The sequence below is a fragment of the Caretta caretta genome, chromosome 3, assembly GCF_965140235.1.
Source record: "Caretta caretta isolate rCarCar2 chromosome 3, rCarCar1.hap1, whole genome shotgun sequence".
Lineage (NCBI taxonomy): Eukaryota > Metazoa > Chordata > Testudines > Cheloniidae > Caretta > Caretta caretta.
Window position 1 is genome coordinate 152,217,523 of NC_134208.1, and position 27,389 is coordinate 152,244,911.

Sequence of the window (27,389 nt, forward strand, 5' to 3'; positions counted from 1 at the left end):
CTTCTCAGTCAATGCAAACTGAAGAGGTAATGACAAAAATTCAAACAGAATGGGCAGGAAAGTTACACCACCCTTCTGCTAGGTAACTAAACTCTCAAGTCTGCAAAGACATACACTGGGACTACTCATGTACTTAAAGTTTAGTCTGTGCCTGAGACTTTGTAGGATCAGAACCCTAGGTCAGGATACAAGTCTAACTCCAGTAGTGCAGATAATAAACCAGTAATCACATATACTGTAAAAAATTCAGACCTAACACAGCTATAATGTGATGACCGACAAAAGAAGGCGCCCAACCTAGCCAAGGCAAGGGCAGAGTTTCTGAACAGAGGGAGGAGCTTTGCTCTTACAAGGTGAAGGGGAAACAGTAATAATTTATGCTGGTGGTTTACAGTCAAACGATCCCTCTGGTTAAGGAACCGACCCGCCCGGCTTTACTACGCTCCACCCACGAACTCCACGCTCCGGCTTCGCGCTGCGGAGCCCAGGCGAATACAACCCAGCGCCTCGTTTCGGCCTCCGCAGACTATTGGATGGACTCGCGGTCACAGCCCAGTGCGCCCCGCCCCGTCATTCGGCGGAGTCGCCGCCCGGCAGCCGCGCGCCGCTGGGTGCGTGTGGGCTGGGGCAAGCACCCGCCGTCCGGGGCGAGCCCCGCTCCACAGCCTGCGCCGAGGCGCGAGCTCCCTCCCCTGGGCTCGCGCCAGCAAAGGCTCCCCGCGCTCTCGCTCCAGCAGCCGCTGAAGTTCAGTCCAACTCTGCCGCGCCTCCTGCGGAGCCCGGCCGGCCCCTGCGCCCCTCGCCGGGTGGGCTCCCTCTGCAGGCGCGGCGCCCCGGTCGCCTGCTCCCCGGCGGCCCCCTGCAAGGGAGCGGGTGCTGCCGCGGTCCTCCCTCCACCCCCAGTCTCTCCTCAGCCCGGCCCGGCTGGGTGCTGCGGGACATGAGCCTCTCCTCGGCGCCGGCTCCTTTCGCCTTCGCTTTCGTGCTGTGCTTGGCCGCGGGGCAGTCGGTCCCCATGAGACAGGTGGGTCCGTCCGGGCCAGGCGCCCCCACCGGCTGGGGCAGGGGGCGCGGGGTTAGCTGCAGGGCAGGCGCTGGGGGGGCTCTCGGCGCTCTCGGCCGCCCGCTGCCCCCCGGGGTATTCGGGGACCCAGCTCGTGGGGGAGTCGCGTAGTTACAGTTTCTTCCCTGTTCCTTTTGTGGCCCCCGCCTCAGAGCGGCCACTTGCTGGGGGGATGTGGTGCGTCAGCGGGAACGGGGGGGCTCTGCTTTCAGTCCCATCCCTTTGCTAAGCTGCCTGAGTGTACACAAGGAGTCAAGGGTCCTTCCCTGCATCCCCTCCCAGGGCTGGCCCTAGACCAAATGGTGCCGCGCCCCCCCCCCCCCCCGATTTGTTAAACTTTTGAATACCTTATTTTTATTGCATTCATGACTTTGATGCACGCTTTACATGCATGTTTTAGCCCTGTCATATAAGATGATAAATTTCCCTTTTGTCGCTAGCAACAAAAACAGCACCCTGAGCCTAGTATCCCAGATGGTTGCCTGCCCCTAAATCCAACCCTGTCCCAGCTGCTTGGTGCCCCTTGGTTCAAGAGAAGAAGCCACATCGTTTCCTTCAGCCATTGGATGGCAAGGAAACCCGACCCCTCTGCTTCTTAGCTCAGTTCTGACTTATTCACCACTCCCTTGGTTTTTCCAGAGCTAGCTTTCCATCAAGTTTTGTACATTCTTCCTTGTGACTGCGTGCATTGGGATGTGCCTGGGCTCAGTGTCCACAGACCTAAGCCTGGCTACTAAGGAATGACTGGGAGGTGGAAGGGAAAGTGAGTGTGGAGTATTCTGCCTTTTTATCCAGTGGAGGAAAACTTTTAGCGGTCTTTTGGGGCTTGTCTTGCAAATTGGAGTTGAAACAATTAAATAAATTGTAATTCACACCTCTAGTTATTTTGGTGCTAGTCTCCCTGAGGACACTCTTATTTCAGATTAAGAATGCCAGCCGTATTTCAATGTAATTTAAGTAGGTAACAAAATTGATTTAAATTATATTTAGGCTTGGAAGGATAAGATTTTTATTATCTGTGGTGTTCTAGATATGTTGGTCCCAGGATAGTAGGGCTAGTCTACGCTGGCAATGCTAAAGCGCCGCTGTGGAAGCGGTTTAGCGTGCCTTGTGTGGTCCGGGCGCAGCGCTGGGAGAGAGGTCTCCCAGCGCTCTTCTAAAAAAACAAAAAAACTCCACCTCAATGAGGGGTGTAGCTCCCAGCGCTGGGGCACTGTTTACCCTGGCGCTTTACAGCGCTGCAACTTGCTGTGCTCAGGAGGGTGTTTTTTCACACCCTTGAGCGAGAAGGTTGCAGCGCTGTTAATTTCCAGTGTAGACAAGCCCTTAGACTTTATCTACACTGCCAATTGAACAACACAACTTTTGTTGTTCACAGGTGCTTAAAAAAGCCCCCCCCCCCCCAAAAGACACAAGTTTTGCTGTGGTAAGGGGGCAGTGTAAATGGCTCGTTGTCGGCAGGAGTGCTCTCCTATTGACAACGCAAACCCCACTCATGGGAGGTGGAAGTATTTTGTCTGAAAAAGTGCCGACAAACCACTTTTACACTGCCTGACTTTTAATGACGCGGCCATGTCACTAAAAGCTGTGTAGTGTAGACAAACCCTTAGTTTCCCAGACCTGAAGGAAGCTTATCTCTCTCACCAGCACAAATTTTTCCAATAAAAGATTTTACCTCACCCACCTTATCTCTAAGATTTTTACCAGTAAGCTTCAGTAAATATCAACTTCACCACACACACACAGACTGATGAAAGTATATTTAATTATCAAAATGTACAGATAAGAAATAAATTAAAAAATGTAGCTTGAGAAGTTATTAGTTTGATTTTAAGGCTATTTACTTTGCCAGTGTCACATGCCAAAATACATAAATTTGTGTTGTAACGGTTATAAAACTTTAACTTTTTAAATGTTATCATCCGTTATTTTAAATGTTATCATCCATCGCACTATTGTCTGGCTCCACAAAAAATTTTTAACCGTGAAAATGTAAATAGATAAAAATGCTTAAACATAAGCATTGATATTATCCATTGAAATTATAAAAGAAATCAAATTCTGTCAAGTCTAATTATATTGTAATAGGTCACTCTTAATCTGATATACAAGTGCCCAAACACAAATTTGCACCAAAATAACTAGAGGTATGAATTGCAACTGATTTAATTGTTTCAGTTCTAGGTTGCGTGTAGATAAATCCTTAATCCATCTTTATAGCCATAATATAGTACTCCTATTGTGACATAATTGAAAAATAGCTCCTGTTCAGATTGTAAAAAGGCAGGATCGGAACACAGGATAGGAACAAGTGATATTATTACCTTATTTGCACAGTCCCAATGTTGTATTTTACAGATAAAGAAAAAGAAGATCCAGGTCCTGACAAGCTTGCAATCTAAATGGGGTGAAAGAGATGTAACAGAGAAGTAAAATGACCAAGTTAAAATCTTGTTAGTCCCAGGGTAACTCTTTATTCCACCCTACTCCTGGATTAAATATATGTTTATGTTGTGATATGAGCTAAATTAAACCATTAGCAGGTGATGCATGAGAGCAGGGCTGGATTGTTAGCGGTGGAAGGTCCTGAAATAAGTGAGTTTTACAGAGGGATGTGGTGGAGAATGAGACTGCTTGAGATACTGGAGGGTTTGGAAAATGCAAGTAGGAAGCTCTCTCCCTAATGGTGAGGGGTGGCTGTGGCACTGGGCCTGTGATTGATACATATCTCAAATATTTTTCTTTAGAAAAGAAAGTGTAGCCATTATGTTAGAGACCTGACAATTGACCTGATGCAATGCTGTCTTCCTGAGTCTCCAGTCAAATTACTCTAGCTCGTCTTCTGGCAACAGCAAAGTGAAGTGGGTGAAGTTCTGTTTGGTTTTGCTGCTGATGTTTAGAACCCTATGTGCAGCTGTGAAAATGACGATCATGTTAATCTCTGTTCCGTGGAACAGCTCTGAACAGTAGTTGGGGCGGGCTCTGGAGCTCGGTACTGTGGTAGACCCGGTGTAGGCAGGACCTGCGATATGCGGAACTCTGAAAGTATGGATGAGGAATTAATAAAATGCAGAATAAAATGAGGCAAGTGGTGGGACAAGAGAGCAGGAAATAGGGGGTGATATTATTGAAGTGATGAACAGAATAAATTACTGCAGCATGTTGAAGGGACAACAGAGCGGGGAGAAGAGGCTGGGGAGAAGAAGGCTTCAGTAATTCAGGTGACAGAACGAGGGCATGTTAGCAGTAGGAACATAAGGGATACAGTTGGTAAGAGGTTGGATGGGCGGAAGAGGAAATGAAGATGAGATTGTGAGCATTCATGGTAGGGAAGAGTGGAGAAGAATAGAAATAAGGAAGCTGCTTTGGGATGGAAGATGTATGCATTTACTGCAGTTACTCAGACTAAGTGCGGGGCTTTTCTTCAAAGCAGAAACTGAAGGCTCTGTGCAAAACCACTCTCTCGCCACCCCAGCAATTGGATTGTCCTGGCCATTATTTAAGGCTTTCCCCCTAATGAAAGGCTGTATATAAACACACACGTGTATTACAACTTTTCTCTGTAATCTGTAGTAGCAACTGAACTTCAGTTTTCCTCTCTAGTCCTCCTACATCCTGATACAGTATTTGGCTGCTGCTAGCACGTAGTACAGGATGAGGGAATTTAGTGCATAACTGCAATACTCCGAGAAATGAGAGAACTCATAATGCCACAGGGCAAGACTGAGCTTGTGAGCAGGACATAGATGGTAGAGAGGCAAAGTGAAATGTGTGGTTCCTGCAGAATGAGTCGGAACAAATTCTCATTGGGCTGGAAAGAAATGGGGTTGGTGTGGGAAACCAGGTATCACTGGTTTCCTCTTGGTTGCCCTTCAATTTTAAGGTTAGTAACATTGTCTGTTAAAAACTTAAGCCCTATTGGGTTCCATCTGCTCTGACCCAAGGGCAATGCAGGATATTTCCTGTTGTACACTTCCTCATGTTGTGTCCAGTTCTAAATGTCCACAACTGTGTGGCTTTCACAATTTTCCTTGGCGGACAGTTCCATTACCTAAGATTTTGCTGCCATGAATCTTTCCTGATTGATATTCAGTGGAAATGTTCTCTTTAACTCCATCCCATTACTCAGTTATTTTATTTTGGTAGTGCCTAAGGACTGACTGAAAAGGGGTGTCTGAGAGCTAGACATTGTACAGACACAGAGTAGTAGGCAGTGCCAGTCCCAAAGAGCTTACAATGTAAATAGACAAGATAGACCCAGGATAGGGAGACTGAGCAATTTGATGGTGCAATCATCATGGCAGTGTCTTTGTTTATTTTTTAAGCTCTTCTTGGTTGGGGTTTTGTTAGGAGGGGGATCAGCTAAATGGCAAGATGAGAGAGGAGGGAACAAGGGGGATAGTACAGTGGAGAACAGAGAGGAAGCCTGTCCACTACCCTAAACGCTTTCTCGCCATCTTATTCTTGAGACCTGTTTACTTTTTTTCTGTGGCATTGAATGTAGTGAAACAGTAAGGAGCTGGTACTGAGCTTCTACTGTGAGTGGCCACTTTGCTATCACGTACAATCCTGCATCACCTGCAGATCATTGCTGTCTGAGCAGATTACAGATTCATAAAGTCACAAATAGTTTGTGTCCTGAGTCCTTCAAAGACCACTTTCTCTCCCCAGGTAAAACCAGGTGAAGCCAATGGTCCTTTAGGGGCAGGGCATCTTCAGGGAAGTGTCTTTGACTCTGGCACACACTTACCTGTAGATTCACTAGAGCCCAGATCGGGGGTGGGGGGCTGGGAACAGGGCAGGAGGGCTATACTGCAAAACCAGGCTTTTTTAGGGATGGGTGGTAGACTGGGTGGGTCTCGGACCTGGACACTAGTTTCCATTTGTATATATTTGACAGATGCTCTCGGTTCTGGGCAGGGATAGATCAAATAAATGAAGTGAGAATATTAAGCAAATGTCTTGAGGAAGCAGAAGGGGAAACTGTGGCACTAACAATCCTTTCCGTCGTCCTTTTCAGTCAGTGATTCTGTGCTTCAACCCATCCTGGCATCTGTATTTGTAACATTTAAATGTGTTTGTAAACTCCTGGAGAGATGCATGTAAACACACAGTATAGTTCAAGTGAAAGGTTACAGATCTTGTTCTCTTCTCTGCTCTTATTCCTGAGGCTCCTTATGCTGAAACAGACAGGCATGCTGCGTTAGTATCAAGCTCCACATTGCCTTAGTAAGTCAAAACTGTGCACATGGTACCTGTTGTTCTGCAGCTCCTGGGATTTCTAAGCCTGATGTCTGGTTTGGAGGACTGAGCATCACCTGCTCAGCACCAGTATGGCTCCATGAAGAGACTGATAGTGGGTGCGGAAGTAGTTAGTGCTTGCCACTCACCCCCCCCCCCAAAGACCACCATTTAAACTATGATCCAACAGCTTGCTAACCCAGTGAGCACCATCCATCTCTGCTTTAACTGCAGCGTAGGTTTCTAGTTGCAGGTAGGTTTTATGGACATCCCCTCTCTAAATCTTGACATTCCACTGGTAGAGATGCAGCTTTTAATGAAGCTATTTAAAAGTTGCATTGGGATTTGATTTGGGCAACACTTGATGCAAAAATCCCAGTTGTACACTTGCATGAGTTCCTGAGTTCTGTCGCATTCACATTTACCTTCCCTCCCCGAGAACTGGATAAAGAGTCTTCCCTTCTCTGTGTGGATAAGTAAACTTCTCTGATTGCAAGACACACTCCTGCCTGCTGCTGGTTCCTGGATGGATGGATGAGCTGGTCAAAAACCAGTAAAAGGGAGTTGGAGTGCATGGGCTGGAGATGGGGGAGGGTTTTCAGGAGCAGGAACAAAGTGCAAGACTTGCTCCCAGCAAGAGCCTTGACCAACCCTGTCTCCCCCTTGGCCAGAATCACTCTACACTAGCGATTTTCTTCAACTCCCACACTGCAGCCTCACTAGTGCTAGTGTACGCTGGTAACTAGTGCCTTAATTATTGTGGACTGGTCTACAACAGTGCTCCCCTAGTTACTACCACCAGTAGAGCTACATGCTGGCAGTGGGGCAGTTTTGAAGAAAAAAGCTAGGGTGAACCAGGCAGGGTGGATAAAAATTAATCATTTTAAAAATGTATTTTTTAATTTTAAATTTGACTTTTTTGGTTAAAATTTAAATACAAGTTTATTTTTTAAAAATCAACCTTATATAAAGGACTACATTTACTATTAAAATCCCTTCAAATACAAAAATAACATTAAGCAGTGTATGTTTGCTGCCAAGTAATAAAGAAAGTCAGACCACTGAACTGATGGAAGTCACTGATTTATCACTTCAACAAACGCTGGTCCAGGTGCTTAATCAGCTTTTGGTATCGGTAGAGAATTATGCAGGTACAGGGTATATTTTCTTCATTTCAGTTTATTCAGGTAGTTCAGTTCAATGGCTGGATCATTCAAAATAAGAAACCAATTAAGAGTTGAAAAAGCAGGAAAACTTGTTATCCTCTTCCAATCTATGGTAAAAACTAGGCATGAGAGGATGAGGTACACTAATTCTCAATCTTGAAGGACATGGTGACCAGAAACCATCCAATCAATTAACGAATTACAGATAATACTACTTTTGTTTAATAAATCAGTTAGTTTTAAATGCAAAATATGTTTTGATAAACATACTTTTTTCTTGTGTCCAGCACATTTAAGGTATTTTAATTTTTATTAATTGTAATTTAAATGTGTTTTGTGAATATGTAATTGAATTTGAATATACAAATCCAGCTTGAGACAAATCACAATTTAATCTAGCAAATAAGAAATGCATCAATTATCATTTTCCAACACAGTACAAAAATTTAAAAATTAAGAATCTGAATAAATGTAAGCAAAGCTATATAATTGTCCAAATAACTGAATATGATTATAGTGTTTCCTCCTAGCTAGCGAAAAGAAGCTAAAGTTTAGTGTAAAGGCTATTTTAGTTACAAACCAATAGTTTTTAATGGTTACCAACCACAGAGAATCCGCCTTTCTTTAGGAAAATAACTACAATTACAGATACAAAATGCTATTAAAATCAGTTATTTAATTCAGTGTTTCAAGGTCTTTGATACTCTCATGTCCTGTTTCTTACTTATCTATATCTAAAGAGCCAGTTCCTGGTTGATGTTCCTCCTTGGAACCAGGCACTTTCTTGGGAGTTAAACATTCTTTCACATTAAAGTATTTATATAACATTTTTAGTCAGTATAAATCTGATGGTACTGTTACTTACAAATGACAAATCCACATATGAGTTAATGCATGGCATCCTGAAAGAGGGTTAACTGAAACCTTTATGCTGAACCTTAATGTATTCTTTATCTCACTTTTTTACAGAAACTATATATTAGTGATGTTTTGGAGAATTTACAAAAAATTACCAACAGCATATTTGTGCCGTGAGGCCAGGTGCTTAAGAACCACAAATTCAATTTGTGTAGGCCTCAAAGAGAAATTATAACTTAATGTTTTAGAAATTTCTGAAATTGCCTGAAATAGTTTTTCTGTTGTGACTTTTTAAAAAGAAACTCCTGATATCTTGGGTCCTACAAGGATTAGAAGCAAGTGCAGTGTTTCCTGTAGGAGATCTTGAAATTGCCCCGTTCTGTTGATATCTATCTCCCATTTCTAGTCCTAATGAGTAGCAAGTTATTGTACTCTAAATCTGCCACAGGATCAGACCTGTATTTCCCATCCTGCTACTTGGATCTGTGTAATGAGTGAAAGAAGTAGCAAATGCTTTGTATGTAAATTGGCAGGTTCTTAAAGCTGTTCAGAAGTTGGACATGTTAGTAGTAGTCCTGTTTGAGATGAACTAGTGGGCAAAGTACAGGTGATAAATGTACCTTCTGCAATGGATTACATGGATATTTCCCTCCTTTATATAGGAGGTATGTATTTTGGGGAAAGGGTTCTTTCTGAATGACTGTGGAAATGAAGTTTTGATGGATTGAAACCTCCTGCTCTGGGAAGAAGCTATCGGTTCAGCTGCTGTATAGTTTGGCTAAGCAAACTGAGTCTGAGTTACAGGACAAGTATAAGGGTTGGTTACTGATGGCTGATTAAGTTTTAAATGGTCCTGTATCACGTCCTGTTCCTGTGAGCCAGATTAGCTAAATGAAGCTTTAATTTGCTGTGTTGATGTTATGTCCTCCAAATAGCTGGCTATTCAGTAGGAGCTGTTATCTCTGACATCATGGCATCTTTATTTGTTTATTGCTCAGGGCAGTCCTTGGAAAAGGGAATGTTTCCTTCTGCAATGTCCTAGGTTGCCAACCCAATGAATTAAAGTATTCCATCTTTTTGTGTTCAGTGTTTATAAACATATAATGGTTTAATAGAGACGGGGGTATGGAAACTTTATTAATAGGTTGTCTCCATGCGTGGTATCTTGAGGCAAGGTATTAGTTCCATTAGTCTTAGGCTTAATGCAGGTAACTTTACACAGTGGCAAATACCTTGTTGCTAGAGGGAAAAGGTGGATGAGGTAATATCTTTTATTGAACCAAAATCTGTTGGACTAAAATCTGTTGAGAGAAACATGCTTTCAAGCTATACAGAGCTCTTCTTCCTACCTGGGAAAGGTACTAAGGGTATGTCTATGCAGCAAAGGAAAAACACATAGCTGGCCCATGCCAGCCGACTCGGGTTTGTGGGGCTCGGGCTACAGGGCTATTTCATTGCTGTGTGGGCTTCTGGGCTCCAAGCTCTAGGACCGTGTGTGGTGGGAGGGTCTGAGAGATTAGGCTCCAGCCTGAGACCAGAAGTCTACACTGCAATGAAACAGCCCTGCGATCCCAAGTCGGCTGGCATGGGCCAGTTGTAGGATTTTCTTTGCTGCGTAGACATACAAGATTGAACAGATGTACTAAGTAGTTAGCACATATTCTAAGGGACCATTCAAGGTGAAGTGGCCTGTTAACACCCCAGTAGTTTAGGGCAAAAAGAGGGTTAGTGGGTTACAGATGTCTGTAATAGAGACACTGGATTTATGGCTTAAGACTGTGACTTTTAGTATCTAGCAAAGTTGTGAATTTACGCTCCCAGGCTCATCTTTTGAAAGTGTTTGTGCAGGTTTTCTTTGAGGATGTGGACTAGTAGGTCAGATATAGAGCGATCACTTTGTCAAAAGAAAAGGAGTACTTGTGGCACCTTAGAGACTAACCAATTTATTTGACCATAAGCTTTTGTGAGCTATACCTCACTTCTATAGCTCACGAAAGCTTATGGTCAAATAAATTGGTTAGTCTCTAAGGTGCCACAAGTACTCCTTTTTCTTTTTGCGAATACAGACTAACACGGCTGTTACTCTGAAATTTGTCAAAAGTGTTCACCCACAGGTGATAGTGGTGTTTTTTTTTATTTTTTTTTTAAATCATTTTCCTATGTGAGTTCATTATTGCTAGGAAAACTAACCCAGTCAAAAGCTAACAAAAACTGCATCTCAGAGACATCCTGCATTACCTGTTAGTGAGTGATGCTGAATAGTGTTAAATTCAGCAGCTGAACCCTAACTCTGCTGCCCAGGGAAAGGTCTAACCTTAAGACTTGCATTCCAGATGCTCTCTGCATATCCCACTTCTAATGTCTTCAGTGACCGTATAAGAACACACAAACTTTGCCCAGTCAAGTACTGAGGGTGCTTCTTGCCACAAGCCAGAGGTCACACTTAATTTGCATGCAATGGAGTAGATTGCAGCTACCCTCATTTTAAATACGGATTTTCAGCCTGAGATGAGGATAGGTCCTGATGTGATACTCTATCTTGATTGGAATAGCCTCTGCTCAGCACATGTCAGAAACCGTAGGTTGTACATCTAGGTGTAAGTGAGGGCAAATGCAGACTGCACTATAAAACTCTGAGCTACATTTGGTTCGTAGCTGCACTGTAGCCATCTCTGATGTAAATATACAGGACAGGATATAAAGAATATCATGAATTTTTAACAGATGAAAATAAACGTATAGAATATGGGTTTGGTACTTTTTTTTTTTTTTTTGAATGCACACTGTTTGGGTTGCCTTGCTCTGTATTTCACGTACCTAGGTTTGGAAAGCTTTGCTTTCACATACCCTGAACAAGGAAATTAGGTGACCCCGCTTTCAAATGTGCTCACGGGTGTCTTGGTCTGAATCTCCCTGGTTTTTGCCTCACTAGCAAAAGGAAAAAAAACCTCCACCCAACTCTGTGAGGAAAATGTCCAGTATTCAATAGCTTGTTGAAAATGGAGCAACCCATAAAGGTATTGCTTTGAAAGACCAATTCTTGTGCTGCAGGTATTCTCCCCGGTAAAGGCAAGCTGATGCTTATCAATTCTCCATTCTCTGGGGTTACTCTCCTGGTTATTTTCTTTCCATCTAGCTGAAGTTTGGTAAGTCCTGATGCAACTCCTTATTAGTGTGTGTGTTTTGTCTCCATGGAAGTTTTTAAAGATGTTACATTTTGAAGTATAGAGCAGCAACAAACACCTAATACAGACTTTTCATTCAAATAGAGCTTACTAGGATGGCCTTGTGAGCTACTCCCCCAAAGTTTAATCTGTCACTTACATGAAGGCTCAAATAAATTGGTTAGTCTCTAAGGTGCCACAAATATTCCTTTTTCTTTTTGGTTAGGGATAGCGGTTGCAGTGTAACACAAGTTTAGTTCAGAACAGTGTAGTGAGTACAAACAGAGCTAAATAATGGCGGATAGAGAAACTGTAAGTTGCAAATATGGGAAAGGAAAGATCCATTAGCTATTTATTGCCATTTGACTACAGTCTTACTGCAATTGACCATTGATTGATTTTTTTTTTTTGCCTGTTCACTTCTCTCTGCTATAAATTGACTCCTATCTCCTTGCTATTGATTACATTTCATTGCTACTATTTATCCCACACTCATACACAATCTGCCTCTTAGTTTTCCCACTTGAGTCTAGACCTCCCTGTTCTTTGCTGCCTCTGTACTGCCACAAGACTTTCACTTCCAAACACGTCCCAAACTGATTTAGGCATTGCAATGTTGAGGTCTGTTAATGCAATTACATTGCTCTGCTACATGAGACATACAGAATGTGGCTTATGGCTGAGGACCGAGAAGTGCAGCTAAGCCAGGAGGAAGCTCGCTTGCTGGAGCTGCTGTTGGCTGAGCCGGGGGGCCTGTGGTGTGGTTATTGTACTGGATGTGTCCCGGAAGGAGTTGGTCCACTTCATAAAGGACTCCACTGCAGAGTGAGCCTGGCTGCTTGGTGCCTGGGTGCGAGCTACCACGCTGCAAAGCCGTACCAGAATTCCTGTCTCGCTGGTGCTGCACTTGCCTGTGTATGTCACTGGGACTTCTGGGGGCATTCCTCGTAGTTCTTAGTGCTGCAGTAAGATGAACTGCTCTAATTCTTTCCCACAGAATTGTGGGAGAACTTGTCCGTCTTCTGGGCATGTGTTGGCTGGAGGGAGGAAATGTGGGAAGGGAATGGAGGGCTATCAGCGCTGAGTGATTTAGCCTGTGTCCACACTGCAAAGTGGGTGAGTGTCATTCAGGCTAGTAACTGGAACCTGGGCTCTAACCTGTTTCCCTACTGTGCCAGCCAGCCTGGGTTGAGAGGGATTTTTTTGGATGGGGGGAGTAAGGGGCAACACCTGAGTATGAGCCCAGGCTAACTCTGCACTGTAGACACTGACATACCCTAAAGGGTGATAGTTCTCTGGAGAATCTGGCCTGCTGCTGGCAACGATGCCCTATACAATGAAGTGCAATTTTCTGTTACATGATCATTATGGTGGCAGTTGTGCCTGGCTCTGGCATGTTTCAGTGTGGTTTTGATTGCTTCATGCTGTTCTGCTCAGGTAGCATAGTGTCAGGGGGTATACTCATTCCTTGCATTATGTTCCAATCTGGAACTGAAGCTGCCTCTCTTGCTATACCACATATTGCTTTATTTAATTTCAATCAGATAAGTTTAAATTAATCAAATTGTAAATGTAGCCTGAGAATTGTACTGTTTGCTGTCCTGAAAAACAAGATTTTCATTTACGCACACAACCCCCAAACCCTAACTTGGCTGATCACACTCACAGCAAATGCTGCAATGTTCTGAGCGTAAATAACCTTGGACTCTGCAATGACACTGTGACCAGGGTCCGGGAGTGGGAGGCCCAGTCGGGTTACTCAGTTAGGTCAAACTGCAAAGAATGGAGCAGACAATCCCCAAAGCTGGTGGTTACTCCAATACTTAGATCTACCCAGTTAGCCACAAAACCATTTCTATAATACCTTATTGGTTATACAGAAGCCAAAACACAGTTCCCTTAAAAGCAACCCAGTGTTTGGGCTCCCTCCCAGACAGCCAAGTCAAATATGAAAGTTCTACCAATCCCAAAGGATTGGACACATTACCTCCCAATTTAATGAATATTCCAGATTTTACCAAATACCTGCTTACAGCCAATTCTTATTAACTAAACTAAAATTTATTTAAAAAAAAAGTGTATTGGTTAAAAAATCAATATACATACAGACGTGTACAGTTCTGAGATCAGTTTCATAGTAGAGCTGGTGAGCTTCGTAGTTGCAAAGAGTTATTTCAGAATTAGTTCATATGTTATAGTCCAATGTTCATATCCAAGGTGATCCAGATGGGACTGGAGATCTGTCTTATGACTCAAGCTTCCCCTGCATCAAGCAGATCTGAGATAAAAAGGATCAGGACCCAAGCAACCTTTATACAGTTCCAGGCCTTGTCTTGACAGCACAAAGTCCTTAGGTGAACAATAGGTAATCATCTAGACTTTGAAGTAGACCTATTTCTTAAGCATCATCAGTAATTAGCTACACAGATTAACATGAGGCTTTTGCCTGTTTTCCACCATTTGCAGGTGATCTGCTGTATACTTCAAAGAGAAATCAGTACAGTGATATCACTAAATTTACAGTTCATTTAAATGTTAAAATCTCCTTTTGGTCTCTGAAGTAACAGAATACAGCAGAGACAGGAACTGTTTGATTACATTGTCCATCTCTAACACGTTATATATAAACAACACACACAAACACAAACCTCTACCAATATGTCTCTAAAGTTTGAATTTAGGTCACTTATCATGCAGGATGCTTAACCCTTTCTGGCCATGTGTCAGACACTGGCAAGTTGTTTGGGACAATTACTGAAGTATTGTAGCATATACTTATAAGGAAGGGGATGGAAATATGTAACTCTAGACATTAAAGTATATCCTGACCTTTTAGTCACTATGACTGGCTGGGCTAGGCCCAGAGGCCCTTTGCTGGAGGACTCAGGGTTCTGCCATACTTATCCCAGGAAAGGAGTAGTGGACCTAAGACCTCCAAGCCGCCTAAAGAGACTGTGAAGGAACCAGCCAATCAGAGGGTTGCAGGCTAGTATAAAAGGAGCAGCAGTGCAGACCAGAGTCAGAGGACTGCAGGTGGTGCTCCTGGCTGGCCAAAGGGAACTGTAGCACCATGGACTGCTCAGCACTGGCAGGGACTGGGGGGGAGAGAGCTCCTGGCTGGCTGCTGGGCCTGATTACAGAAGAGTCCTGAGCCCAGCTTCTGCCCTCTGAGAGGAGGGGAAAGAATGTAATAGAGCATTCTAAGAGACGGCTGCTAAAGCTCTTCCCAGACCTTCTGAGTAGGAAGATGGATGAAGACCTGTAACTCTTTTATACATGGTTCAGATGTTTAGTAAGAGAGGTGGGATAACCAAAGAAGCAGCTGCCTAGGGTTCCATCTAAGTGGCTCCTCAGTAACACTGGGGCCATCAGGGCTGTTTCCTTATAAGACAATTTGAAAATCTCTCCTGTTTCCAGCAGCTTCTATCTAACTGGTTTCATCCCTATCCCATCACTGCCCTCAACTGAGCAGATGGGAATGCCTTTTTAGGAGGAGGAGATGGTAAGAGAGAGGAAGGAAGCAGAGCATGACTGGAGGATTTGTGCACATGCCAAGTCTCCATCTAATGCCCCAGTTCGCAAGGGGCTGGGTCTCATGAGAACACCACTGTAACAGCAATCCTATAATGGCAAAAAACTTCAAAGGAGAGGCTCAAGATCCATCCTTGCTCTGCCTGAACTTCCCGGTACAATGGGATCCAGAGAGTAATATGCTGTTCCATGACCTTTGCCTAACCTGGCCAAAATTAACAATGTTTTAGCAATAGCTGTTTCCTCATGTTAGAGGGTGTGTGTTAGACACTTAAAACATATGCACACACTCAAGGTGACATTATCACTGCTCCTTCCCTGGTTGGGTGAGGGAGTATGTTGTTTTCTGTTTTTAATGCTGGAGAGAAAAATAAGGGGAGGGATTGTGGGGACAGAGGACCAAAATAGAGCGTGTGTGTGTGAGAGAAAATGTGGAAATTATGGTGCACTGAAGACAGGATAGCACCTTTACAATGGTGGTGTTATGCACATTATATAACTGTTCAGTGCTCAGCTACCAAGGTGACAGGTGCCTTAGAAACACCTGATAGCTAGAGCGAGGAAAGCGGAGAGGACTGGGCCCCCTTGCTGAGTCAGAGCAGAAAGAGCCCCTGGCTTGTTTTCTGACCCTGCTCACAACACCAGACACTGTAAAGCCAAGCAACTAGTGAGTCAACAGACCTCCAAATCCATCCTCGGGAAGCAGCTCTGCATATTTCACTATCCCATACAGCATTCAGTGGCACTTTTTTAGTGCAAACCTCTAAACAAGGAAACAACTAATTGCTAGGCACTTTTTAGTTCAGAATGTAAATCCTCTACTGTTGTCTTCACCTCTCCTTTTCCTATTTTATCCCTTGGCTGTGGATTTTGTTGAAGAGTTCTGCATCTTATCTCATGTGGTGGCTCTCTTCTCTGCACTATAGTGTCTAGCTCAGTGGTTCTCAAACTTTTGTATTGGTGATCGCTTTCACCCAGCAAACCTCTGAGTGCGTCCTCTTCTTCCCCCTCCCTCCCAAAATTAAAAACACTTTTAAATATGTTAAACACCATTCTAAATGCTGGAGGCAAAGCAGGGTTTGAGGTGGAGACTGACAGCTCATGACCCCCTGAGGGGTCCCGACCCCCCAGTTTGAGAACCACTGGTTTAGTTCAGTGTTTCTCAAATGTGGCCACCAGGGGCTTTTTGTGTGGACACAACAGCCTTCTGGGCAGTGATTGGGAGGGAGGGGGGAAGCAGCAGCCCCGCTCTCCTTGTTGCTCCTGGGTGTGACACCCTGTACCACCTCTGGGCCACCAAAAATTTTGTTGAGAACCCTTCTAGCTATCATTTTCAATCTGTCTGGAACAATGTAAGCATGCGACAGCTTGTGATCTAGCCCAGAAGCATTCCTTCCAGTCCTCTTTACTCTAGGATCTCCTATTCTGTCTGGATTGCTTTGTGTAATACTTGGTTTAAAAAAGAAAAATCGGAGCATCTAAAAGCACTTTATAGAGAATGAGCCTCCAGCCCTCTGAGGTAGGTACATAGATATCATACTAACTTTATGGCTAAATGATATATCTACTAGTCCTTGGCCGAGCTGGGAAAAGTACTTGGGAATTCTGACCTGTCAGAAGAGAATGTGATCTAGTACTTGCTCAAGCTGCACCCAGGCAAGATGGTCATTTCCTTAGTGATGCTATTAGGTGCCTTGCACCGTGGGATTTTGGTCCTGGAGTAGGGACCCTGGGCTTTAGGTAATATAAATAATGAGAGGAATAATAGGTGGCCTTTGTGTACGCTTTACAACTACATCCTGACTTAGCTCTTCTCTCCCCCTGCTCCTTGCTGAAATTTTTGGAGGAAAAGCAGCTGTTGGAAAGTGAACACAACAGTAGTTTTTGTTACACTGTTGAGATTGTGTGCCTGCTCAGTGAACTGGGATCGCCACAGAGGAAAACGTTTTAGTCCTGATTGGACAAACTGCTGCCTACTGGGTTCTGAGAAGATCTGAAAGTTGCTGCTACAAACCCTGTTCAGTGTCTGAACACTGTCAAGTACATATTGGTAGGAAGTGAAATGCTTGGGATCCAACTATAGCATTAAATCAGCTGCATGGTGCATACTGTATGTTTTATGGTGCAAACTGGAAATCTATCCATTCAACCAGGATTGGAAAGCATTACTGTGTGATCTTGGGCAAGCCACTTTACCTTTCTGTGATTCCTGTTTTTTCTCCTCCCATCCTTTTTCTGCCTTATTTATTTAGGGTACAGCTGGTCATAAACTTTCCAAAAACTTCCAGACTGAAAATAAGGTGTAAATTTTTGACAGTGTGGGTAACTAACCATTGGCACAATTTACCAAGGGTTGTGATGGAGTCTCCATCACTGACTATTTTTAAATCAAGATCGGATGTTTTCCTAAAAGCTCAGCTCTGGGAATTACTTTGGGTAAGTTCTGTGGCCTGTGCTATACAGGAGGTCAGACGTGAGGATCATAATAGTTCCTTCTGGCCTTGGAATCTATGAACAGAGTCACAGAAGCATGGGCTTAGAAGGGGCCGCAAGGGTCATGTAGTCTAACCCCCCCCACCAAGATGCAGGTTTGACCCTTTATTTCTGGTTAATAGTCAACAAATATATGCAGCCATATGCTCAGTGTTACATCATAGGCAACTGAAGAGCAAGTGAGGACTGAAGAATAAAACTCACAATTTATATTGGCTATTGACCATCTCCAGAAAGGTTAATACCAAACAGTTTATGGAGCACATTTTGATAGGAATTTTTTTCAGTCCAAAAATTTAGGCCAGTTCTAATCACTAAAGTACCATAAGAATTTATATGGTCATACTGTCCTTTACACCAGTGATTTTCAAACTGCGGGTCGTGACCAGTACTGGGCCATGGAATGTAAGGCACTGGGTCACGGCAGCTCTGGTCAGCACAGCTGACCAGGCTGTTAAAAGTCCCGTCGGCGATGCTGCCCAGCTAAGGCGGGCTAGTCCCTACCTGTTCTGACATGGTGTGGTGCTCCGGAAGCAGCCAGCAGCAGGTCTGGCTTCTAGGTGGGGGGGCCACAGGGCTCCATGCGCTGTCCCCACCCCAAGCACCGGCTCTGCATTCCCATTGGCCAGTTCCTGGCCAATGGAGCTGGGAGGCTGGTGCCTGTGGGCGAGAACCATGTGGAGCCGCTTCCGCGTGCCTCCACCTAGGAGCTGTACCTGCTACTTGTCACTTCTGGGGCACAGCGCAGTCTGTCGTGTTAGGACAGACGGGAAGCCTGCCTTAGCACCCCCACTACGCTGCTGACCAAGAGCCACCCAAGGTAAGCCTGTGCCCCAATCCCCAGCCCTGAGGCCCTACAAACCCAGAGCCCCTTCCTGCACCCCAAACCCCTCAAGTTTGAAAACAACTGCTTTACACTACTCTGGCAACATAAAGGAACCTTAACTTTTACACCTGTCTTATAGTCCTGGGAGAATTCACAAAGAGAATGGAAACAATTCACTAAGGCAGGCTGGCTGCTACATTCTGCTATGCCACACGCCTACCTCCTCAGAAACACCCCAAAACCCTGCCTCTCCATACCAGTCATGCTGCAATAGTGAGCAAGAGAGTCTCTTGACTGCTCAGCCCCTCCCACCCTATCCCAGTGGTGATTTATGTCTCTACTGGCTGCTCCAGGTGCCCGAAGCAATCTGCCTGTGTTGCCAGGGAGGGGCACGTGACTCCTGCTCTTGTGGGCTTCCCTTTGTTTCCCCATCAGAAGTAATTTTTCTGGGGGGAACATTAATTCTGCGCATGTGCAGAGACACAGAATTCCCCAAGGAGTATGAAACCAAATTGCATTTGCTTCTCTTTTTGCAACAGCATCTTGTTAACTTATGTTGAGGTTGTGATCCACCACAGTTCCCAAATCCTTCTCAGCAGTGCTGCTGCCAAGCTAGTTATCCCCACTTCTGTATTTGTGCATTTGGTTTTTTCTTCCCTAGGTGTAGCACCTTACATTTGTCTTTGGTGAATTTTGTTTTGTTGTCTATAGCCTAGTTTTCCAATTTATCAAGATCCCTTTGAATTTTCGTTCTATCCCCCAAAGTATTTGCAATTTCCCCCACATGCCCAGCTTTGTATCACTTGCAGATTTGATCAGTATGCTCTCTATTCCCACATCTAGGTAATTAATAAAGATGTTAAATAACATTGACTCAGAACAGATGGCTGTGGAACCCCTCTTGAGGCCTCCTTCCAATCTGACATCATTCCATTAATAGTCACACTTTCTTTGCAGTTGTTTAACTAATTATGTATCCACTTAATGGTAGTTCTACTGAGCTTGTATTTCTCCAGGTTACTTATTAAAATGTTATGTGGAACTGTCAAAAGCCTTGCTAAAGTCCAGGTATATTATGTCCATCGCATTTCCCCAAGACACAGACCAGTTACCTTGTCAAAGAATGATATCAAGCTGGTTTGGCAGGATTTGTTCTTAGTAAATCCATGCTGTCCAGGAGTGATCACCCCTTCATCCTCCAGGTATTTGCAAATTGAATATTTTATACATTGCTCTAGTAACTTCCCAGCTATCAAAGTCAGGCTGACTGGTCTGTAGCTCCCAGGCTCTTCCTTTTTCCCCCTTTTATTAAAGGGAGTTAGTTCTCTGTTTGAAAATGCTTAGTTACCAGAATAGAAAGTCTTTTATTCTGTTAAAAATTGAAGCTTTCAGCCAGCCACTAGGCAGGCTGCCTGAGCTTCCCCATCAGCAGGCCAGCTCCCTGCCTGGAATATTTTGAAAGACTCCAATTCTGTGGGAAACTTCATATTTCTGATTTTTTTTGTTGCTATTTGGAATGAAAAACACTTCAGAAACGTTACATTTTGTGCATAAAAAAAAGTCCTGTTCCCACACATATGTAACTTAGATATAAGATTTTAGGGTAGGGACTGATGCTTACTACGAGTTTGTACAGTGCCTAACTGTGATGGTATCAGGGTTGAGATATCTTGCTACCGCCTGCCCTGACACAAGGAAGCTTTGTCTGTGCCTGCCACAAGTCCGCTCCCCAACTCCACCAGCCATGGGCAACACAATGTAGAGACCAAACCCAAATGATCCCTGTGCCCTTTGCCAGTTGGCACCAAGAGGTCCCTGGCTCATGCTTGCACAAGGAGGTCCTGATCTCAGGGCCTCTAGGCCTGACTGTAATAGTTTTTGTTAATAATGAACCATATCCGTGATGTGGAAGATTCCAACAGCGGCGTTAACTCAGCATCTTTTCACTTCCAGGTCTTAACTATGCGACCTTATTGTTGTGGTGACATTTTTTGTTCATTTAATAAATGATCGTCGTTATGCTCTGTTACTGCTGATATTCTACCAGGATGATCTGAAGAGGGGCTTTTCCGTTCAGGGGTTGGAAGCACATCTTGCCTTTTCTCCCACCTGTTGCTTCCATTGTACATTGTGAACTGGGCTGTAGACTCTGAGGCTCTTGATCACATCTTTGTCTCCTGTGCTTGAGGTCTCCTGTAATGTTATCCAAATGCTATAAGGAACATTCAGGGTGTGAAGGAGGATTCCATGCAGGGGCCTTTGTGTGTTTCCTTGGAAATATCGGCTCCTTTGCAAATAGTAGGTTGGGTGGTTTTGGTCAGTCCCCCCCCCCCCCGCCCATTCTCATTCTCTCTCTCTCTCTCTCTCTCTCTCTCTATTACTACGTGTGTTTCATTCTTAGTGGAATTAGGATTGGTCCATTAAGTTCAGGATGTCTGTATCTGAATTGCCCCAAATTGGTGTGGGTTGGTCCAGATAACCAAATGGTTTAATCTCTAAATATTAATTCATATAAGCTATTATTAAAGCCTTCCTAGGATGAAATGCTTGGGATTTTTCCTTCAAGTGTTAAAGAGATCAAGCATTACAAATAAGTCTGGGAATATTCCTGGCTACCTCTCAGGCTGAAAGCAAAAGTTTGGGCTCAGTGAGACCGAATAATGAGAGGAAGAGAGAAGCTGTCCAAGTGAATAAATTAAAATAAAGCAAACAAAATCTCTTGCAATCATATTGCAAGGACATCTCCCGGACAGCACAGTAGGGATCGGTCTTGAGGCCAGAGTTGGAGAGTGTCTGTTTAGGACTAGAACAAGTGGCCCGTGTTTCTGTATATGATGCTTATGGAAAAAGTTCTCTCTCTCTCAAAATAATATATGTTGTATGTCTATAGCACTCATAAAGTATGATGAAATACTCATCATAACACATGCTAAATATTATTCCCAGTGTCACAGGTATGTATGGAGGAAATGAGGTAGAGGGATGTAACTTTCTAAGGGTCACACAGTGAATGAGTGATAGAAGTCCTGGCAGACTTCCAGCCCGATGATGGAACTAGTTTCTCAGTGTTAATGCTTTTGTGTGAATAGAGCTAATGGCCTCTGCTGTTGTCAGGGTGAATAAAACATGTTTGGTAATTTGGCAAATTAAGTCCCGGAAGTGCCTTGCTGTGCTGGCTAGCAGGAATACCAAATAGAACTTTCTGATTAAATCAGCAATAGCTCTAAAAGTATGAAACAGAACCTGCCACTTTTCTGTGGGCAAGAGGGGCTGATTGTCATGTATTCTCCAGGTGAAAAGAGGGGGATAGGGACTAGAACATCAATGGTGGGAAAACCTGGGCTGAGGCAGAGGGAAGTGCAAAGAATTTCTCCAAGTCTATATTGCAGCTGTTACAAGCGGAGACTCCCCTCCACCCGCATCGGGACAGCCAAAATGTGCCCAAAGGTGGAAAAGTGCTTTACGTTCTAGATTGCCTACTGTCTACTGCTGAACAGGACACCCCTAACTCTGAGGACTTGTCATATAACTTGCTGAGAAGATCACCTAATCCATGAAAGTTTTTAGAGGTCTGGACTCAGAGATCATATGTAGGGCCAATATCACAACAGTGTCCTTTATAGAATTTCCTTTATTCACATAATAGAAAGTACTGAATATACTGAAGGAAACACAAGCCGTGAGCTGATGATGTAAAACTGAAGGAAGAAAATTAGTGAAATTGAATGGGAGGAAAAAATTTAATAGAAAACTGTCAATAATTGGGCACTGTTATAAGAATGCAGAATTCTGGGGCATCTAATAAAGCAATCTCATAAGAAGGCTTCTTAGGTTAAAAACAAAAAATGCACTTTCATTTTTTTTATTTTTATATTGTGACAAAGTTCCTCCTCTGCCTTGGTGGGTCTCGCACTTATTGGCGGATTTGCTTGTCTTGGAGCTTCACAGCAGCCCTCAGTTTGACCGTTTTCATGAACCCACACTCCAGGTCAACTCCTCCTGTGTCTGACCAGGAGTTGGGAGGTTTGCGGGGAACCCGGGCCCGCCCTCTACTCTGGGTTCCAGCCCAGGGCCCTGTGAAATGCAGCTGTTTAGAGTGCCTCCTGGAACAGCTGTGCAACAGCTACAACTCCCTGGGCTACTTCCCCATGGCCTCCTCCCGACACCTTCTTTATCCTCACCATAGGACCTTCCTCCTGGTGTCTGATGATGCTTGTACTCCTCAGTCCTCCAACAGTATGCATTCTCGCTCTCCGCTCCTAGTGCCTCTTGCTCCCAGCTCCTCACATGCACACCACAAACTGAAGTGAGCTCCTTTTTAAACCCAGGTGCCCTGATTAGCCTGCCTTAATTGATTCTAGCAGCTTCTTGATTGGCTGCAGGTGTTCTAATCCGCCTGTCAGTCTTAATTGTCTCCAGAAGATTCCTGATTGTTCTGGAACCGTCTCTGTTACCTTACCCAGGGAAAAGGGACCTACTTAACCTGGGGCTAATATATCTGCCTTCTATCACTCTCCTGTAGCCATCTGGCCTGACCCTGTCACAATACACACATACACACACACATATATTAAATTTTAAAAAAGGATTTTCAGATTAAGCAGGGAAGTGAAAGTAGCAACTAAAATAATTTTACAAACCCAATATATAACATGTTGGCTCTCAGGAGTCTGATTTGTCTTGCGTACCCCCCAAGTTACACCTCACTTTAAAAACTATTTGCGTACAAAATCAGACATAAAATTACAAAAGTGTTGCAGCACACTATTAGTAGAAAATTTGCTTACTTTCTCATTTTACCGTATAATTATAAAATAAATCAATTAGAATATAGATATTGTACTTACATTTTAGTGTGTAGTATATAGAGCGGTATAAACAAGTCATTGTCTGTATGACATTTTAGTCTGTACTTTTTTAGCTAGTGCTTTTTTATGTAAGCTGTTGTAAAACCAGACAAATATCTAGATGAGTTGATGTACCCATTTAACACCCCTGCATACCCCAGGGGTATGTGTACCACTGGCTGAGAAACATTGATACAACAGTGGAAAGATGGGGAAGTTGATAGTAATGAGTACTAATTGGCAGTTAAGAAATGAAGAAAATTGATGGCAAAATTATCAATGGTGATACAGAAAAGGAAAAAGTATTTTAATATTTCTGTTCTGTATTTGGAAAGAAGCAGGATGATGTATTCATATCTTACTGTGACAAGATTCTATTCCATCAGTAACTACAGAAGTTTAATATCCTTCTAAAGTGTCAGAATTGGATAACTTGCACTCAATCCCTGCACAATATCCACATGCTTCACTCAGTAGTTGCCTAATCAGATTTAACCTTGCACTGTTCCTTAATAAAGGGACACTTTTCCCCTTGATCCGACTTTGTATTGCAGTTTCCTCAGTTGTGTGATTACTAAGAGAGGCAGGAGGACATAGGAGCATGGCAAGGGTTCTGGACTCTACTTTGCAGGAATCAATCTGCAGTGTCTCAGTAGACATTATCATTGAGTGATGATGCAACTTGTGCATTGATTGCCAGGATTACCTGACAGGACAGAAATAGGCAGTAATGTCTGTCTATTGTATATGCATGTCTATGGTGCAATTGTGGTGATTGGTCACTGGGGTAACATCACACAGGAGATTTTTGGGAGTTGGGTTTGCGGGGTAGCCAGCTAACTTTCATACAGTATACTGACAACTGGGGTGTACCTTTTTGCTGGATTTACACCTCGAAATGAAAGATTTGAGGGGCACTTGTTGCAGAACATGTTAACTCAGGTGTTTGTAGCTAGGATCGATGATATGAGAACTATAGACTTATTGCATATGACCACACTGCACAGAAAAACCTGCAGTGTCAATTGGCTTATGGCTCAGGCTGCAGGGTTAAAAATAGTGTTTGTAGACATTTTGGGCTTGGGGTGGAGTCTAGGCTTTTGAGCCTGGCGAGGAGGAAGGGTTATGGAGTCCCGGCTCTAGCCTGAGCCTGAATGTCTACACTGCTATGTTTAGCTCTGTGAGCCTGAATCAGTTGACCTGGGCTCTGCTATTTGGTGCTGCGGGGGTGGTTGGTTGTTTGGTTTTTTTGTGTAGACATACCCATTAGGGGCAGCTAGTCAGGCTTTTAGGTTGAGCAGATGGTATCCTCCACCCCAGGCCCTCAGAGGCTCTAGACCCACATTGATTATTTGAAAAAAACATTACTTCACTAAACGTCAACAAAATTTACTAAAGCTCTTCTTAATTTGATTTTATGGGGTATTTTTAAGAAAATAATATATTACCAAAGCTAAATTAATATTCAACTAAAAATAAAGCCTTGTCAAATGGGAATCTAATCAAGATCAAAACAAACAGGTGAGTCTCAATATTAGATTGGAGTTAAATCATCCAATTAAATAGTCAAATTTAAACTGTCAAACTAATACAAAAATAATCCATCCTTAAATTCTTAGATGCATTCTAAAAAGGTGGCTGGCTGTTTGGTTGTAAATCCCAACTAATCAACTCTATAACTTAGGAAACTATCTGAATATTGAAACAGAACGATATCTAGATTCCTATTTTTGAACTAGACTACAGATCAAAAACAGATTCCAAGAGAAGCTATCTTGATAGAAAAGTTTTATTTTAAGGCTTATCATTTGAAACCGAGTATTTTAAATATTCTTTAAGCTCTATATATACATGTGACTTCAGGGAATTGATGTTGCATTTATCTCTTAAGGAACACACACAAAATAGCGGTTTGGGAGTCAGAATTCCCAGATTCCATTCCCCCTTCTGACACTTACTGTGTGACCTTTGGCAATTCCCTTAATGTTTCTGGGCCTTAATTTAGCCCTCTATGAAATAGATAAATATTATTCCTATCTGACAAAAAGGTATTGTGAGGCTTCTGTTTGTAAAATGCCTTGAGATAGGAATTCTGACAAGTCCTAAAAGCCCAAGTGGTCCCCGTTGTGATGCTGCTGCCCAACACTTGCTGCACGTAAAGTCCTAGGGTGAGGAAAGCCTGTGGGTCCATTCTGACTTGTCTATCCTTCCTCTAAGCCACTTCATGCAGCGAGAGGTGCTCTAAGGGTATGTCTACACTATGAAATTTGGTCAAATTTATAGAAGTCGGTTTTTTAGAAATCGGTTTTATATAGTTGATTGTGTCCCCACACAAAATGCTTTCAGTGCATTAACTCAGCGGAGTGCTTCCACAGTACCGAGGCGAACGTTGACTTCTGGAGTGTTGCACTGTGGGTAGCTATCCCACAGTCTCCACTGCCCATTGGAATTCTGGGTTGAGATCCCAATGCCAGATGGGGTAAAAAACATTGTCCCAGGTGGTTCTGGGTGCATGTCGTCAGGCCCTCCCTCCCTCCCGCTGTGAAAACAACAGCAGACAATCGTTTTGCGCCTTTTTTCCTGAGTTACCTGTGCAGATGCCATACCACGGCAAGCATGGAGCCTGCTCAGTTCACTGTCACTGTATGTCTCCTGGGTGCTGGCAGACGCGGTACTGCATTGCTACACAGCAGCAGCAATCCATTGCCTTGTGGCAGCAGACGGTGCAATAGGCCTGAAAACCATCCTCATCGTGTCCGAAGTGCTCCTGGCTTCCACGGTAAGGTCGGTCAGGAGCACCTGGGCAGACATGGGTGCAGGGACTAAATTAGGAGTGACTCGACCAGGTCATTCTCTTTAACCCTGCAGGCAGTCCTATTGTACTATCTTACAGTGAGCAGGCAGGAGATGAGGATGGCTTGCAGTCCTACTGCACTGTCTGCTGCCAGCCAAAGATGTAAAAGATAGATGGAGTGGATCAAAACAAGAAATAGACTAGATTTATTTTGTATTCATTTGCTCCCCCCCCCCCCCGGTGAATTCACCGGCTGACAATTGTTTTGTTGAGGTCTCTCAGGGGCACCTTGAAAACTTTAATGGAGATTCAGTCCTGCCTGAAATACCAGAGGGAGGGATAGCTTAGTGGGTTGAGCATTGGCCTGCTAAACCCAGGGTTTTGAGTTCAATCCTTGAGGGGGCCATTCTGTGTGACAGCTGTTTTTGTTTCTCCTTGATGTAAAGCCACCCCCTTTGTTGATTTTAAGTCCCTGTAAGCCAACCCTGTAAGCCATGTCGTCAGTCGCCCCTCCCTCCGTCAGAGCAACGGCAGACAATCGTTCCACGCGGGCGCCATACCACGGCAAGCATGGAGCCCGCTCAGATCACTTTGGCAGTTAAGAGCACATTAAAAACCACACACATTGTCCAGCAGTATATGCAGCACCAGAACCTGGCAAAGCGAAACTGCGCGAGTAGGCAACATCTGCGCTGTGACAAGAGTGATGAGGACATGGACACAGACTTCTCTCAAAGCACGGGCCCTGGGAATGCGGGCAGCATGGTGCTAATGGGGCAGGTTCATGCAGTGGAACACTGATTCTGGGCCTGGGAAACAAGCACAGACTGGTGGGACCGCATAGTGTTGCAGGTCTGGGACGATTCCCAGTGGCCGCAAAACTTTCGCATGCGTAAGGGCACTTCCATGGAACTTCTTTTCCCCTGCCCTGAAGCGCATGAATACCAAGATGAGAGCAGCCCTCACAGTTGAGAAGTGAGTGGCATTAGCCCTGTGGAAGCTTGCAACGCCAGACAGCTACCGGTCAGTTGGGAATCAATTTGGAGTGGGCAAATCTACTGTGGGGGCTGCTGTGATCCAAGTAGCCAACACAATCAAAGATCTGCTGATATCAAGGGTAGTTACCCTGGGAAATGTGCAGGTCATAGTGGATGGCTTTGCTGCAATTGGATTCCCTAACTGTGGTGGGGCTATAGACGGAACCCATATCCCTATCTTGGCACCGGAGCACCAAGCCGGCGAGTACATAAACCGCAAGGGGCACTTTTCAGTAGTGCTGCAAACACTGGTGGATCACAAGGGACGTTTCACCAACATCAACGTGGGATGGCCGGGAAAGGTACATGACGCTCGCATCTTCAGGAACTCTGGTCTGTTTCAAAAGCTGCAGGAAGGGACGTTATTCC

General features: G+C 44.0%; 1 protein-coding gene across 1 annotated transcript in view; it reads left to right on the plus strand.

Moving 5' to 3' along the window:
• The first annotated feature begins 595 nt into the window (after positions 1 to 595).
• Positions 596 to 27,389, plus strand: part of GLP1R (glucagon like peptide 1 receptor) — a 101,968-nt gene continuing 75,174 nt past the window's right edge. Inside the window, exon 1 of the mRNA XM_048843474.2 lies at positions 596 to 1,024. Coding sequence (XP_048699431.1) covers positions 941 to 1,024 — 84 coding nt within the window. The 5' untranslated portion in view covers positions 596 to 940. The remainder of the gene's footprint in view (positions 1,025 to 27,389) is intronic.